This window comes from Pan troglodytes, chromosome 3 (assembly GCF_028858775.2).
Source record: "Pan troglodytes isolate AG18354 chromosome 3, NHGRI_mPanTro3-v2.0_pri, whole genome shotgun sequence".
Lineage (NCBI taxonomy): Eukaryota > Metazoa > Chordata > Mammalia > Primates > Hominidae > Pan > Pan troglodytes.
The window spans coordinates 13,838,674-13,853,357 of NC_072401.2; the positions used below are offsets into that span (position 1 = coordinate 13,838,674).

At 34.4% G+C, this 14,684-nt stretch overlaps 1 protein-coding gene across 4 annotated transcripts in view; it reads right to left on the minus strand.

The window, feature by feature from the left end:
• Positions 1-272: 272 nt before the first annotated feature.
• RAB28 (RAB28, member RAS oncogene family) overlaps positions 273-14,684 on the minus strand; it is a 117,954-nt gene continuing 103,542 nt past the window's right edge. Inside the window, exons 5-9 of one of the 4 annotated variants that reach the window (XR_010156469.1) lie at positions 14,004-14,107; positions 9,061-9,138; positions 4,349-4,424; positions 2,422-2,516; positions 273-1,203 (exon numbers count right to left, since the gene is read on the minus strand). Coding sequence is in view for 3 of the 4 variants with exons in the window: in XM_016951340.4 (XP_016806829.2) it covers positions 1,111-1,203; positions 9,061-9,138; positions 14,004-14,107 (275 nt within the window). In the remaining variant the exon portion in view is untranslated. The remainder of the gene's footprint in view (positions 1,204-2,421; positions 2,517-4,348; positions 4,425-9,060; positions 9,139-14,003; positions 14,108-14,684) is intronic. The other 3 variants (XM_063809403.1, XM_016951343.4, XM_016951340.4) reach the window with 3 other exon arrangements.

Sequence of the window (14,684 nt, forward strand, 5' to 3'; positions counted from 1 at the left end):
AGGAATGAGTCCATAGCTCTGTTTGCAGAGAAGTGATGATGGTACAGTGGAGTGGCATGAGAAGAGGTAGAAAGGCAGGAGGCAGCTGATGTGGAGCCCCTGAAATGCCAAGCTATGGAGTCTGGATTTTAATTGGTCCAACAAAACAACCTAACAATTCTAAGTGACTGACTATATACTAAACTTCACAGAATCACTAATTTTGTATCCAAATGCACACTGCCTTTCTGTAATAAAAAGGAAGACGTTTGAAAGAAAATTGCCAAAAGAAGTAATTTAAATAAGTTTATTTGTGAAAGAAAAACATCTGAACATCAGGTACAGTCTGATCCACAATGTCATAACTCATTCTCGGGAGTACTCTTATGCAGTTTGCAAGAGAAATTCCATGTGGAGCATCAGCTGAACATTTATCAGAATTCAGAAAGCCTTCAAACCTGAGTATTACACAATACATAACGACAACGATACAGTAATAAAAATACAATATCAAATACTACTTTGTGAGTTACAAACTACAATATAAACAATTTAGGCCCCTTTTTAAAAAATGAAAAAATATTTCTATTACAGGCTTATTTCAAGCATTTTCAGTTAGAAACAGCTTTATATACTTTTACTCACGATAGATAGCGAAAGAATGTCTTCATAAGTATCTATAGGTAAAATATATTACTTGCTTAATGTTTGCACTCTGAAGTATACTTTGACACATACAAGTTCCGATAAGAGAATGAAATTGCTGTGGCAAAATCCTGGCTGATGATCAAGACTTGGAGAGTTTTCATATTAAGTTAAAAAAATTTACATCAATGAAAAAAGAAGCAAGGACATACAAAGAAGCAACATCATTCTTTTGCAATGAAGCAGTCTAATTCCAGGGAAGGGGTTTTCCATTTTGAATTCAAAGTGTGTGGTCCCAAAGTTGAATTCTTTCAAATCCAAGGAGCTGCCTGCCACTGTGAGGCAATAGCAATGATGAAGCAAGTTGGGAGTAAAGTGTTAACTGAACTACAAAGATGGTCACTGATAAAACAAGTTCCTAGAAGTCCTCGGGCCCACCCAGAGGTGAAGGGCAGCCAGAACTATCAACACAAAAGAAAAATGCGCTCACTGAACTGCACACATAGAGCTTCTAGGAGGGTTAACAGTCCTTGACATAGGTTCCTGGTTGTAGTTTACAATATCTGCCTTCACCACCCTCTGTCATAAAAGAAAACAGAGTTATTATCAGGACATCAGAACATTTAGAAAGAGCTCCTTAAAGTATATTTTTATTTTCTGAACTTTGCTGAACTTCTGATGATGGACACCATAAATGAAGCAGGAGTTGATATTAAAAGAATAAGCCAGACAAACAAACGAAGAGTGGATTTTTTTTTTTTTCAAGAAGAGAATGGCAACTCAGCTACTGAGTTGTCCCTGGTTTTATGACATTAACTTGAGGTTATCATAAGTCTAATGAAAAACTGACAAATCAATAATGAAAAATTAAACCCTGATAATAATCTAGAGCAAAATAAATTAAATCATTTACATATATTTTAAATCATAGAAAAGAACTCATCAAAGTAAAAAATAGCATTATTGATTAATATTTCCATAAGCCATTATATTTAGCGAAAACTTTTCATTGAATGTTTACAGCAGTTTGTGAGTTTGGAAGAAGACATTTAAATGTTAAAGAGGATTCACATATAAAGCAGAAATATTCTGAGCAACCCATTTTAAAATCTTTTCCAATTTCTAAACCTTTCCTCCAAAATCCCTATTTCCAAATGGCTCACTATTGGTTATGAATACAACTCTAACAAAAAAGAGTATGATGAAAAAATTTAGAAAATTACTTCATATTCATGTTTTTAAAATAATTTAAACCAAAAGATAATTTTAACTCTTCCCTCCTTCCCTCTAACACACACTTCAAGGAACATCTAAAATGATACACTTAGCAATATGCTTAATATTCATCTCTAAGTAATACTTTAAAACAAATCCTTTACTGTTTTCAACTCTACAAAGTCTGCACACACAAGCAGACAAAGAAGGGCAATTCAAGGCAAATTTTAAAAATACTCTTTCAATTACCAAGCTATTTCAGGAAAAATGGTAAGGAATGAATAATGAAATAACTGCCTCAATTCTCTACTTCACTGCACATGTAATAAACACAACCATAAAGACAAATATGTTTAAAAGTAACTGAAATGTTATTTTAATTTGTTCCCAATTTCTTAATTCATGTCTCCTGGCAGAGGACCAATTTTTTAGTTCTAAATCAAGACGTAGACGTGATATTAACTTCCAATAATGTACAATAATCATCTGAACTTCCCTATTCATAGGGAATAAAGAACAAGATAGCATTCAATGGTTCTCCCTTCCCACCTCCCCAAACTATAATAATTTATCACTTAATACCTGCACTACTGTACTGAACAGATTCTACTCTGAGTAGAGGTGGTATGTTGATTTTCTTCTTCCGGGTACTTCACTATTTCTGCCCTGACAATACGCTGTCAATTCCATACAACATAAATGAGACAAAGAAAAAAGAATTAAAAAAAAAAAAAGACAAAATGGAAAGTATGTTCAATGACTGAATATAGAAGGAAACACCAAAGTAGAAAAATAAAATTAACATATAAATGTAAACATGTCTCACACACACACGCACACACAAACAGCAGAATGTACACATACAAAAGGAAAGAAAAGGAAAGGAACAAAGACCCAAGAAACATTATTCTTTGTAATTCTATTTAATTGCTGAAATAGATATGACCACTTAACTTCCCAAATTGTAAGTTCCATTTTTGATAACACAATTATATATAACATATATAATGCCCAGAATTTCAGAAGACTGTGAAGAATTATGAGGTTTTTCTATGTTAAAGTGCAATAAAAGGATTAATTCCATTTCCATTAACAAGCTTTACTGAAGATATACTATGTGCCAGTCGCTCTATACTGTGAAAGTATGGGCGACTTACACAGAATCTATTCACAAGTTGCTGAGGCCCTAATGGAAAGAGAAACACATAAACAACTAATTGCCATACAAGATAAACACTTAACTAGTGGACTTATAATATGCTGTAGGAACACAGAGGAAGGAGTAATTAATTATCTTTGAAGGTGGGGAGAGGAATGAAGACATCAGAGGAAGGCATATGCCATTTACAATTTTTATATTTAATACTATTTATTACTTGTCCAAGACTTCCTTATGATGCTCGCTCCCCCATTCCTCCCGATCCTAACCTCCATACTTCCAAATTCCATACAGAAACAAACAAGTTCAAAATGCAGTTGCAGGTCATGTAAAAAAAAAAATCACAAGGTACAATATTTAAGTACAATAACTGTTGCTTTCAAATATCTAAGAGTTTTACTAAATAAGAAACTATTTATTTTTACCTTGTTATATTCTTAATTGCTGCTACCCTTAGGATAAAAAGACCATATGTGACAAATATGTATGACACAGATAACATGTTACCCAAATATTTTAGATTTAGACCTATCCTCGCTATCCATGTGATTGCAAATAACTTATTTCAGGACACGCATCCTTCATAATAGCATCTATTAATTTATTAAGATAGAAAAGCATCTTAATATGAGCTGCTGTCTGTGACTACATTTATAAATAAAGATCCTATAAACAATTGAGAGTAAATGAATAGGATGCTGAGGCATACGAACATATTAGCCTTGGGTGGCTTCTGCTTAAGTTCTTTAGCAACAAGCAGCATAAACTTTTGGACAAGACTCATGATTTACTAGGCACTCTGCCTGATGCTATCAACAGAAGCATTACCAACTGCCAAATGAGGTATGAGTCAGGGGGTACATCAGTGAAATATTGTATACCATTATCTAACCTCCCCAAACCTAACTGTTTCATGCCAAACTATGGGTTACAATGAAGAGATGGGATTTTCATAATCAGTGAGCAACTCATTAATCCAACAAAATGTTGGTTTAAGTCTTATCCTATAAACACAACCAGATTACTGTCCTGTGCTCAAAACATTTTGGTCCAAGTACTGACTAATGTAAATGACTTGGATTTCATTATTAATTTTCATCAAATTAATGAAGAATTAACAAGACAGCATCACTCTCAGGGGCTTTGACTCTTTGACATAAAGCTTTGTAAAATGTTTCTGAACTGTAAGCCATAACCAAGGCTCTGCAGATTCCAAATTTCACTTTCTATGATTAGAAAAACATAATTTCCATGTCATAAACTTCATGGTAGGTGGTTTCACCGTAGTCAGCTTATTTAAAAGCCATTTATTGATGTTTTTAGAGAAAATGTTACCTATAAAATACCAACCTTTATTTTTAGAGCCACAAAGCACACTCGATTATTCTCTGCTATTAGTTGATGAAATGAAAATAATGAAGTGGCCCTAAGAGGAAAAGAGTTATATGGGTGAATACAAGCTTAACCCTGATATTTTCAAAGAGCATTTGCCAAGTGTATACTGGAAATGGAAGTGGTAGCCATGGAGGGCATAAGCAAGAAAGCAACCTATGGGTTGGGGCACAAGGTGTAAGGAGTATAGATGACTCTGTGCAAAAGCCATAGTTTGTCATGGCCAGGATATGGAGTAAACACACCCTGAAGGCTAAAACATCTGTCACTGTCATTCATTCAAAGCCAACCACCATCCCAGATATTGCAGACATTTAGGTAAATAATGCATAATCTCTGTTTTTTTGAGATGCTAAGAGTCTAGCACAGAAAACAGATGTGTAACTACAGAATATTCTGACTGGCATACATTCAAAGTGCAACAAGATTACAGAATACAATTTAAAGCATGGATATAGGATATAACATGTTAAAAAGCATAGTACTTTGCACAGAGTGGGAGTTTTTTAAAAGCTACTCTTCTATATAACGAATGGGCCATTATATGCTGCCAGTAACAAAACATTGGGCAAGTTATTTCACGTCTTCTGTCTTCGCAATTTCCTAATCTATAAAAACAAGGTCTACCTACATGATCTCTAAAGTCCCATCTGGTTTTGAAATTTTATTTAAAAAATTAATTTAAAAGGTGAATAGGAAAAAGAAAAAATGTTATGTAATATGAAAATCCATTAAGCAACGTTCAATATCTGAGGGTTAGAGTAGTACGTACAAAATGAGAAAATATCCCCCTCAAGAAAACAAGTGGTCTTTAGGATAAGAAAGAAATCCCAGTACAGTTTTAATAAACATACTGGAGAAAATGATCGTAAAAAATTAACATGTGGGTAAGAAGAATCTGAGGAAGATCAACATTCAGGTAAAGCTAAAAAGCAGAAAGGATTCTTAATACCAAAGGTTAAATGGGTACTTGTACTGCACAATAATATGCAAATCTTGAGCATGTCTATTACACGCCAAGCCCTACATGAGATACTTTCAGATACAGTCTGAAAATAATTTGAGGGGACAATAAGGAATATATATTTTTAGCAAGTTTAATGAATATCTCAGACATGATAGAAATTTTTGGTATTTTAAAAACTAATACATACCTAGTTCAAACCAAGTAGAAATTCACAGTTTATTAATTGGCAAGTAAAAATGCTGAGGCTTAAAAATGTACTAAGAATTCTTAACACCAAGTAGATATGGCAAAACTTCCTCGCAATTCAGACTGAAGGACACAAGACAGGACTGAAAGGACTATGCTTTTTCTTTATCAATTATCTAATGAATTCTTAAAGAGCTGATTGCTGGATTTCCTAAACAACGGCAATTGTAAATTTATTTTTTCTCCTAAAGGTCTATGTACTTTGCAAATAAAAAATCTGAACAACCTGGGAAACTAGAACACTTGTTAACAACAGTATCAATTCTTACACTATCTTAGAGGATAATGGTTGGTAGTGGAGAAGGGGAAGACTACATAAATGATGCAAATGAAACTATTAACCAAATTGGGAATTGTGAAAAATGGATCTATAGTGTTCATTGTTTAAATGTTTGGCTGCCCCACTTATTCTGGGAGCTCCTTGAGGATAGGGACTTTCTCTTATTCATTTCTGTATCCCCAGATTCTAGTGTGGCCCCCTGGCATTACACAGACCCTCAAAATATGGTTACTGTGTTAATAAATTGCATTCACTTTCTTTTCTCTCTCTTCCTCTTCCTTGCAAAGCTTGCAAAGTGTGTTGATAACTCATTTTATATAACTCCCAAATAGGAGCAATCTAGGTTAGAAATAAACTAGCAGAATCTCTTTAAATTGTTAGTGAATGAAACTAGGACTAAAACCTCACTGTAAATATTTATGTCACAAACTAAATTATTATAGTAGAGCATCAACATCAATGGGACTGGTGAGTCTGCCATTTAACTCCTTCTCTATAGAATAATACAAAGTACTTTCAAACATTCCCTTGAATCCCCCCAGTAATCTTTCAAATGTCGCAACAACCACATGCAGTGTGTATGTGTGTGTATATATATGTATGTGTGTGTGTATACATATGTGTGTATATATATAATCTGCACTTCTTAGTCTTTTAGATGAACTTGCCAAAATGTTTCCACTGAGAAATATGAATTGTAAAATCAATAATTTAATTGGCAAAAACACCAAATTCATCAGGATCAAGAAAGACTAATAAGGATTCTTGCTATACACAAAGAATTTTGACAAACATATAGAAGAGTGCTGCAGTAACTTGAATTCACCTTCAAATGAATGCATTGAGAGTAAATGCCACCAACAAACTGAAGATAGAATTAAACCTCAAAGCATAATAAACAAGGTAGATGTGCAGGGAGGGTAGGGAACTATGTAGTTAACACATCTAATATCTCTTTATTTAAAATACGCTAGGATATTAAGCCCATATCTAAAGTCAAAATAGTAACCCTGTTGATCTTGCAACACGAGGGACCTAATGTTAGTAAAGCTTCCCCCAAATTTTGCCTCCAGTTGTTTCATTTCTCCAGAGGTCTCCTTGTATCCGATCACCGCTGCACAGCTCAGGCAGTACAAGGAATCCTTCCTCAGTGCAGCCCTCTCACCTGTGAAGCACCAGCCCACCATTCCCCCTTTCAGAAAGACAAGCAATCATTGGGTTTCTCCTGTCTTCATTCCTCCAGGCAAGAAACCTCAGGGTTATCTCGGACTTCTATCCTCTCTTATCCAATAATTCCACAAGCCCTATTGGTTCTTCTTTAAAATCTCCCTTACATCCATCCGACCTTTCCATTCCATCTTGACTTTGGCCTTTTTCACATGGTAGCAGTAACTCAGTCTCCTTACCTCAATCTCCCTCCCATCCAACGACATATAAAAATATCCCATTAGATTAATTCTACCTAAAAACTGCTTTCATTTATTGCCCTACCTCAAAATGATTATAGGTCTAATAAAATTAATCAACTTGGCATTCATAAATCCCCAAAATCTGTTCTCAAACTCTTTATACTCTAACACAAATGGTCATTTATTTTAACCAAACTGCTCTTCTGTTTCCAAAATACAACCTAACCTTTTCTACCCAGGTATATTGTTCATACCAGCTCCTCTTTCAGCCATTTTCTCCCTTCCCACTCCAAACTGCCCAGTACACTTTCCCCCAGTATGGCAGAGTGGAAATACCAAGGGCATTGGTGTCAGAGAGACCTGGGTGCAAATTCTGGCTCCACCACTGCCCAATTAATGGTTAGTGATCAAGTTACTGAATCTCTCCACAGTCTCAGCTTCCTGATCATAAAATGATAAAATTTCACCTGATCCAGAGAGTTATTATGAGGATAACTGAGATAACACAGTCCCCCTGGCACATAACCTATTAATTTTCTTTACTGAAAGCAGGGACATTTTAAAGTCTTTTAATTCTTTTTTAGACCCACCACTATACTGAGTTTACAATGTATGACCAATAAATCACTTATGATAATCACAGACTCTCTAACTAAGCAGAGACAAACATTATTTAGACAGAGAAGCTAAAAAGCAAAGGAATTACTTGACCTCTGGGATCCAAGGTTTGTGTGATCAAGCAAATCATAGTGACTTCTCTTTCCTATATTCTCCCAGGCCCAAAACAAGTAACCACTTTTTCTGTGTCTGGGAGCTATTTAAACATCACAAAGTATCTTAGCACTGTATTTGGCCATACCAAGCGCTAAAACAAATGTCTCTGAATGATGGGAATTAAAACTAGCAAACTTTTAGAGTTTCAAATGTTTTAATCAAGTCTTAGAAACAGCCATATCAGTGTAACAATTTCAAATATTTGCTTCAATTGTTTTAAAACACACACACACACACACACACACAGAGAGAGAGAGAGAGACCATGAGAAAAAGATACAGAACTAACTCTAAAAGAATTAAAGAAAAATTTAAGGATGGGAAAAGATAATTATACTTTTTTAGTTGCACAGGGTGCGAATGGGCTGGAAGAAATTGAGCAAAAATGTAATTAGTTTGTTACTTCTAACCAAACCACTTCTGAAGCATAACTTTATAGGCTCTTACTCTGATTTTTCATTCTATCAAACATATGAATTAGTGGGAAATTATAATGGTACTTTAAATTTCTTGGCTGCCGCTATGCATGTTTTTTTCTTAGCCTAAGAAAACTATCTAGGAATAGTGAAAAAACATAGAAATCCTTACTAATTAATAACACTACTAAACTGACAATAAAATAACATCAAAAACTAATATCACTACAGTCAAGGATGTTTTAAAATTGAATAGAGGCTCCAAAAGGATTTAAATATAGAAGTGCCAAACAATGTGGTCAGCACCTTAACTCAGTTAACCACTAATAAAAATTTTCTTATACTAGTATCTTTTTCCCAACAAAAGAGACAAAATGAGGTTTCAAGGGTATCATAATTTGGCAAAAAGTTAACATTCTCCATCTTCTGCAATAAACACTGATTCATACATACAATCTATTCCCAAAGCTTTTAGAGATACGTACACAGAAGGCATAAATGGGAAAGAATGTATGGGTGAAAATTAATGCCTTGTAAGAAATTCATTAATTTTTTAAATATAAAGTTCAAGGTAATCACCTGTGACTGTTCTATTTCTGCTTTGTTTAATTTGATCCCAAGGATTTCAGCAGCAACTTTCTGAAAGCACAGGAAGACCTACATAACAAAAATGGGTTTAAATGATTTAAAAGAGGCATGCTTAAGTTATCTTCAAATAAACAGAATTTTCTTAAAAATGATAAACAGCAATAATTGCAAAAATATGATATAGCAGGTGATTCCAAAAATAGCTTTATTTGTCAAATGTAGCAACATTTTAAATATAATAATTTTTAAATTATAAAGCCATAATTTAAAACTCCATTCAATTCAATGAACTGATCATTTTCTCTAAACACACACATGAAAGATTTAACATGATGATTACAGCTACCACTTTAAAAAACAACAAAACAATCCTACTTACTAGTATAAAAACTCCCATAATTCCTGAAGAAAATAAAAATAATCTATACTTTACCAACCTAGTTTTTCACTGTCGGTTTTATCTTGGTCCTTTTAGCCGCCTTTGGCCTATCTCAAAAGGTCTTAGTTTCTAACACTTTAATACTCTCTGTGCCTTTCATATCATTCCAACAAATTCTCCATGTATCTTGAGTAAAGCAACTTGGTACTGTTTACCATATTTTATCAGTTCAGAGCAAAGGAAAAATAGATGCCATTACGATTAAACAAAAATAGACAAATATTTTTCTATAAATAGCCTTTCCACACATAGTTAGCTTATGTCAGGTCTGCTATAATTACTAGAGTTCCAATCCTGACATTTACTGTAGTATAACTTATCTTTTCTTCATAAATGTCCTACCATATTCTTATCCCTATTCATCACATGCTTATAGAATATTTATCAAAACTTTATTAATTTTTACTTCTAACAAAAAAGGATACATATTCCTGATAGCCTTATGCCACTTGTACCCTAAGAAGCATATTTTAGTTCACTGATGGTCAATGGTCAAGAAACAACAGGAAAAGTACTGTGGTGGAGTGGAGAGAAAGAGTGGTTATAAAAGAAGATGAGCAAAGAGATGAAGGGAGTACAAAGCATGTAAAATCTGGTAGGCTACTTGGAAGGACTTTGGCGTTTACTCCAAATGAAACGGAAGGCATGGGAGGGTGGCCCAATGTGACTTTTATTTTAACAGCATTAGTCTGGTTGTTTGCATTGAACATTCACTATAGGAGACCAAGTGTACAAAAACAGAATCAGCAAAGAAACTAATGTAAAATATTATGGAGGCTGAACCAAAGTGGTAGAAGTGGACAAAGTAAGAAAACAGTCACCAGGTTCTGGATATATTTTCAAAGTACAGCCAAGGGGATTCGGTGACAGATGTGGGGTGTGGGAGAAAAAGAGGAGTCAAGAAAGGCTCCAAAATTTTTTTGGCCTGAGCAACTGGTAGATCTGCTATTTATTAAAGTGAGGAAGACTGTGAGAGATTTGAGGAGGGAATATCAAGAGCTCAGTTCTAAACATGTTAAATTGGGCAGCCTATTAGACATCTAAGAGGAGACGCTGAGCGGGCAGTTGGATATAAGAGTCTACAGTTCAGGGGAAAAGTCTGAGCAAAGCCAGAAGACTAAATAAAGCCATTATGGGAATAAGTGTAGAAAAAGAGATTATCAAAGGACTGAACCTTAGTTGGCTGGAGACGTAACAAAATTAGTCAAGGGGACTGACAGAGCAGTTAGTGAAGCAGGAAGAAAACCAGGAGGCGTTGTATCCTGGAAGCTAAGTGCAGAGAGTATTTCAAAGAGACGAGAGTGATCAGCAATTATTTATGTTGCTACTTAATCAAATAAGATGAGGGCTGAGTACTGACCATTGGATTCAGCAAAAAGGAGGCCATTGATGACGTGAATAATAGCAGTTTGGGGAAAATACTGAGGGCAAAAGTCTGCTGGAACTGGAAGAGAAATTGGCAAAAGAAGAACTAGAGACAATTCTTTAAAACATCCACTGGAAAGTGAAGGAAGGAAATAAGGCAACAGCTAGAGAAAAAATGTGGCATCAAGAGTTTTCTTGTTTTTAAGATAAAAGAAGTCATAATATTTTCTGTGCTGAAAGAATAATCCAGTAGATGGAAAAAAAATAATACATATGAAACAGAGAGAACTGCTAAAGCAATATCCTTGATTCAGCAAAGATAAATGGGACTAGTACACAATGGAGAAGTTGGCCCTAGCTAGAACAGATCCCATACTAACCACAGAGAAGACAGAAGATATGAGAACAGATGGGGTAAGTAGGATGAGGTTAGACCTGGTAGCAGCAGTATGTAGAAGTTGTCTTCTGTTTGTTTCAAATTTCTTATAAAATAGGAAACAAGGTCATCAGCTGATAGAATAGAGGAGGATAGTTTGAACATTTGAAGAGAGAAGAGAGGCTATGAAATAGTCATCGGCCTGGCGCAGTGGCTCACACCTGTAACCCCAACACTTTGGGAGACTGAGGCGGGTGGATCACGAGGTCAGTTCAAGATCAGCCTGGCCAAGATGGTGAAACCCCATCTCTACTAAAAATACAAAAAATTAGCCAGGCATGGTGGTGGGTGCCTGTAATCCCAGCTATTCAGGAGGCTGAGGCAGAGAATTGCTTTAACCCAGGAGGCGGAGGCTGCAGTGAGCTGAGATGGCACCACTGCACTCCAGCCCGGAGGACATAGTGAAACTCTGTCTCAAAAAAAAAAAAAAAAGTCACCTAGGTGAGGGGAAGAGGTGATAGACTAGGGATATAGAGCATAATTACTGAGCAGCATTAAGGGCCCACTTGAGATTAGTGATTGTGAACTTAAAGTGAAAATTCCAGCATGCCTCTGTGTTTTTCTCTGGTCATGTTCATGGGTACACCCATGAAAAAGTGGAGACTTGGTTTAAACCAGAATTAAGGTTTAGCCAAGCGGATCTGACAAAATGAAAGAGGGAAAAGGGAACTGAGAGTATATGCATGGCAATGATTTGGACTGGCCATGAGATTTAAGTTCAGAAGAGAGAAAAATGAAGACATGAAAAGAGGTTAAGATTTTGCAAAGGTGTTAGGATCAATGTCTTGTAGGTCTTGCTAGGGTTGAGAATGGTTGTGTTAGGACACTCAAAGGTGTGAAATAGAAGATGGTTGGTGGTTAGTGATTAGGATGCCTGATACTGAGATAATAGAAGAGCCACAGTAATTTGTAATGATGTGATCTGTGGTATGCAAGAGTGACTAAGGTGGCATCAGGGAGAAACAAGGATACTGAAATCACTAAGAATTATGACATAGGAATATCAGAGAAAGTATAGTAACCCAGGAGCTCATCTCCTCAAGCAATGAGAAAGTTACCTGGAGCTAGAAATGATTACAAGTCTTAAAGTAATTTCATAAGAACAAACCATTTCAAAGTACCACTTAAAAAAAATGAAGTTTTTTAATAGTGGTTCAATATAAGCAAACAAAAAACACTAAGTGGCAAAAAAATACTAAGTGGTTAAAAACAAGCTAAAATACTACAAGTTAAAACAATTCTGAAATGGCAAAAAAAGCCCCTGGGAAGATTAAGTGAGGGTAGAAGCCCAGTGAATCCATGGATGAGTTTATCTACAATTATTGACATTACGTTTTTTAAAAAGGCATGGATGGGTGAGTATGTGCCCATGTTCACATTGTCTGAGGGGAAAGGATTCCAGGAGGCCAAATTTTTTAATGGGTCTTACCAAAAGAAAGAATAAACCCCCATCATATTATTTATTTTAGGTGTAAAACTATAAAGGATATTACAGAGAAAAACATCAAAAATCTTAAACCACAGAAAAATTTCAAACTTCTTTTAGTTGAAAAATGTCAACTGGAAAAATAGTCAAATGGGGGTCAGTGAGGATTATTTGAAAAAATTATGATACATGACTATTAGCACTAATATAAAAATGGTCATAGAAAATTTCTAAATGCAATAGAAAGTTATAACAAGTAAAAAGCAGAAAGTGAATAACTAATAAAACTTTTAAAATTTCAACCTCAATTATAATCAAAGAAATTCAAATTTAAATAGTGAAGTCTCTTTTTTCTTTTTTGGGGCCTACCAATTTGACAAAGATTTTAAAATAAATACATAGATAAATCCTGAATGTTAAAAGGATGTAGTTATGGCAATCATACAATGCTGGTGATAGCATGAATTTAGTCTTTCTGGTGCTGATGTGGCAATGTTTCAATCTCCTTTCAAGGAATCTACCTAAAGAAAATAATCAAAACACCAAAAGCTTACGGACAAAATTTTACATTAGAACATTACGTTCAAAACTTAACAACCTATATGTTCCACAATAAGAATAAGATTGAATAAATTTCTGAACATTTATTAAATGAATTATTCAATCTATTATTAAATGACATGGGAACAATAAAAATATTAAGTAAAAAGTAAAATATAAAATTATTTCTATATTATAATCTTAATTTTTAAAAATAAATATAGGGTCGGGACTGTGAGCCCCAGAGTGTCACTATTTGCCTTCACAAATCCTCTCTCCTCCACTTATTAGCCGTGTAATCTGGACCCCATTACATAATTTCTCTAAGACTCATCTATAAAATGGAGATAATCAGAGTAATACAATATCTATAATAAAGTAAGCACTCAATGAATGCCAACTCCTAGCCACAGGCAGCAGCACTAGTGTGAGCATCAGGAAAAGAGACTAGATGGAATCATATGAGGTTATGAGTGGTTATCTCTAGATACTGACATTACGGGTGGTTTATATTCATTTTAATTCCCCTTTTAAAAATAACTAAAATTATGTTAAATAAATTATAAAAGTAATATAACCAGAATAAACATGTTATATCTAATCTAAGGAATTTCATGTTTTCAATAGGAATTAATTTGCTCCAAAAGTTAAATAGTGGAAGTATACTTCCTAGGAATGTTAGTAAATAAAAGGAAAACATCACATACAGTATTCATTATTTTACTTACAGAGTCTCCCGTCTTGGCTGAGACAAAGTGGCTACTAAAACCATTTTCCTGGCAAAATCGTAAGTGTTTTTCAGGTTTTATTGTTCGCATATGCTCCAAATCAACTAGAAAGGTGTTAAAGAGAGAAAATAATTCAATATTAGAGTCTATCAAAACATTTTTAACATGTTTAAATTTGACTTGCTTTCCAATATTATATTCCAGCTTCGACATTAGCTGTGCAAACTTGGACAATTTATTAAACCTCTTTATGACTCAGTTTCCACATCTATAAACTGGGAATAATAAATATACCTATTTTGTAGAGAGTTATTTGATAATTAATCTATGTATAATGCACAAAGACCAGCATATAAGTGCTAAAAAAAATGTGCGCTATCATTATTATTATCATCTGTATAAGTTCAGGCACACTGATGATGCTCAACAAAGATCTACTTAATATAGTACATTTAAACATGGTGATTAATTGAAGGCAAGTTGTACTTACCCAAGCATATTTGGCTTGAAACAGTTTAATTACTTTAATAATTAGCTCTGTAATCTCTATAAGCTTGAATGTTAGCACAAATACATAACTTTCTGCTTAAGAGATCAATATTACATTATGTGTTTACATTAATTTCTAGCCATACTTTAATTTCACAAAGACATAGTTCAGTTGTTTTCCATCTAGAGTAT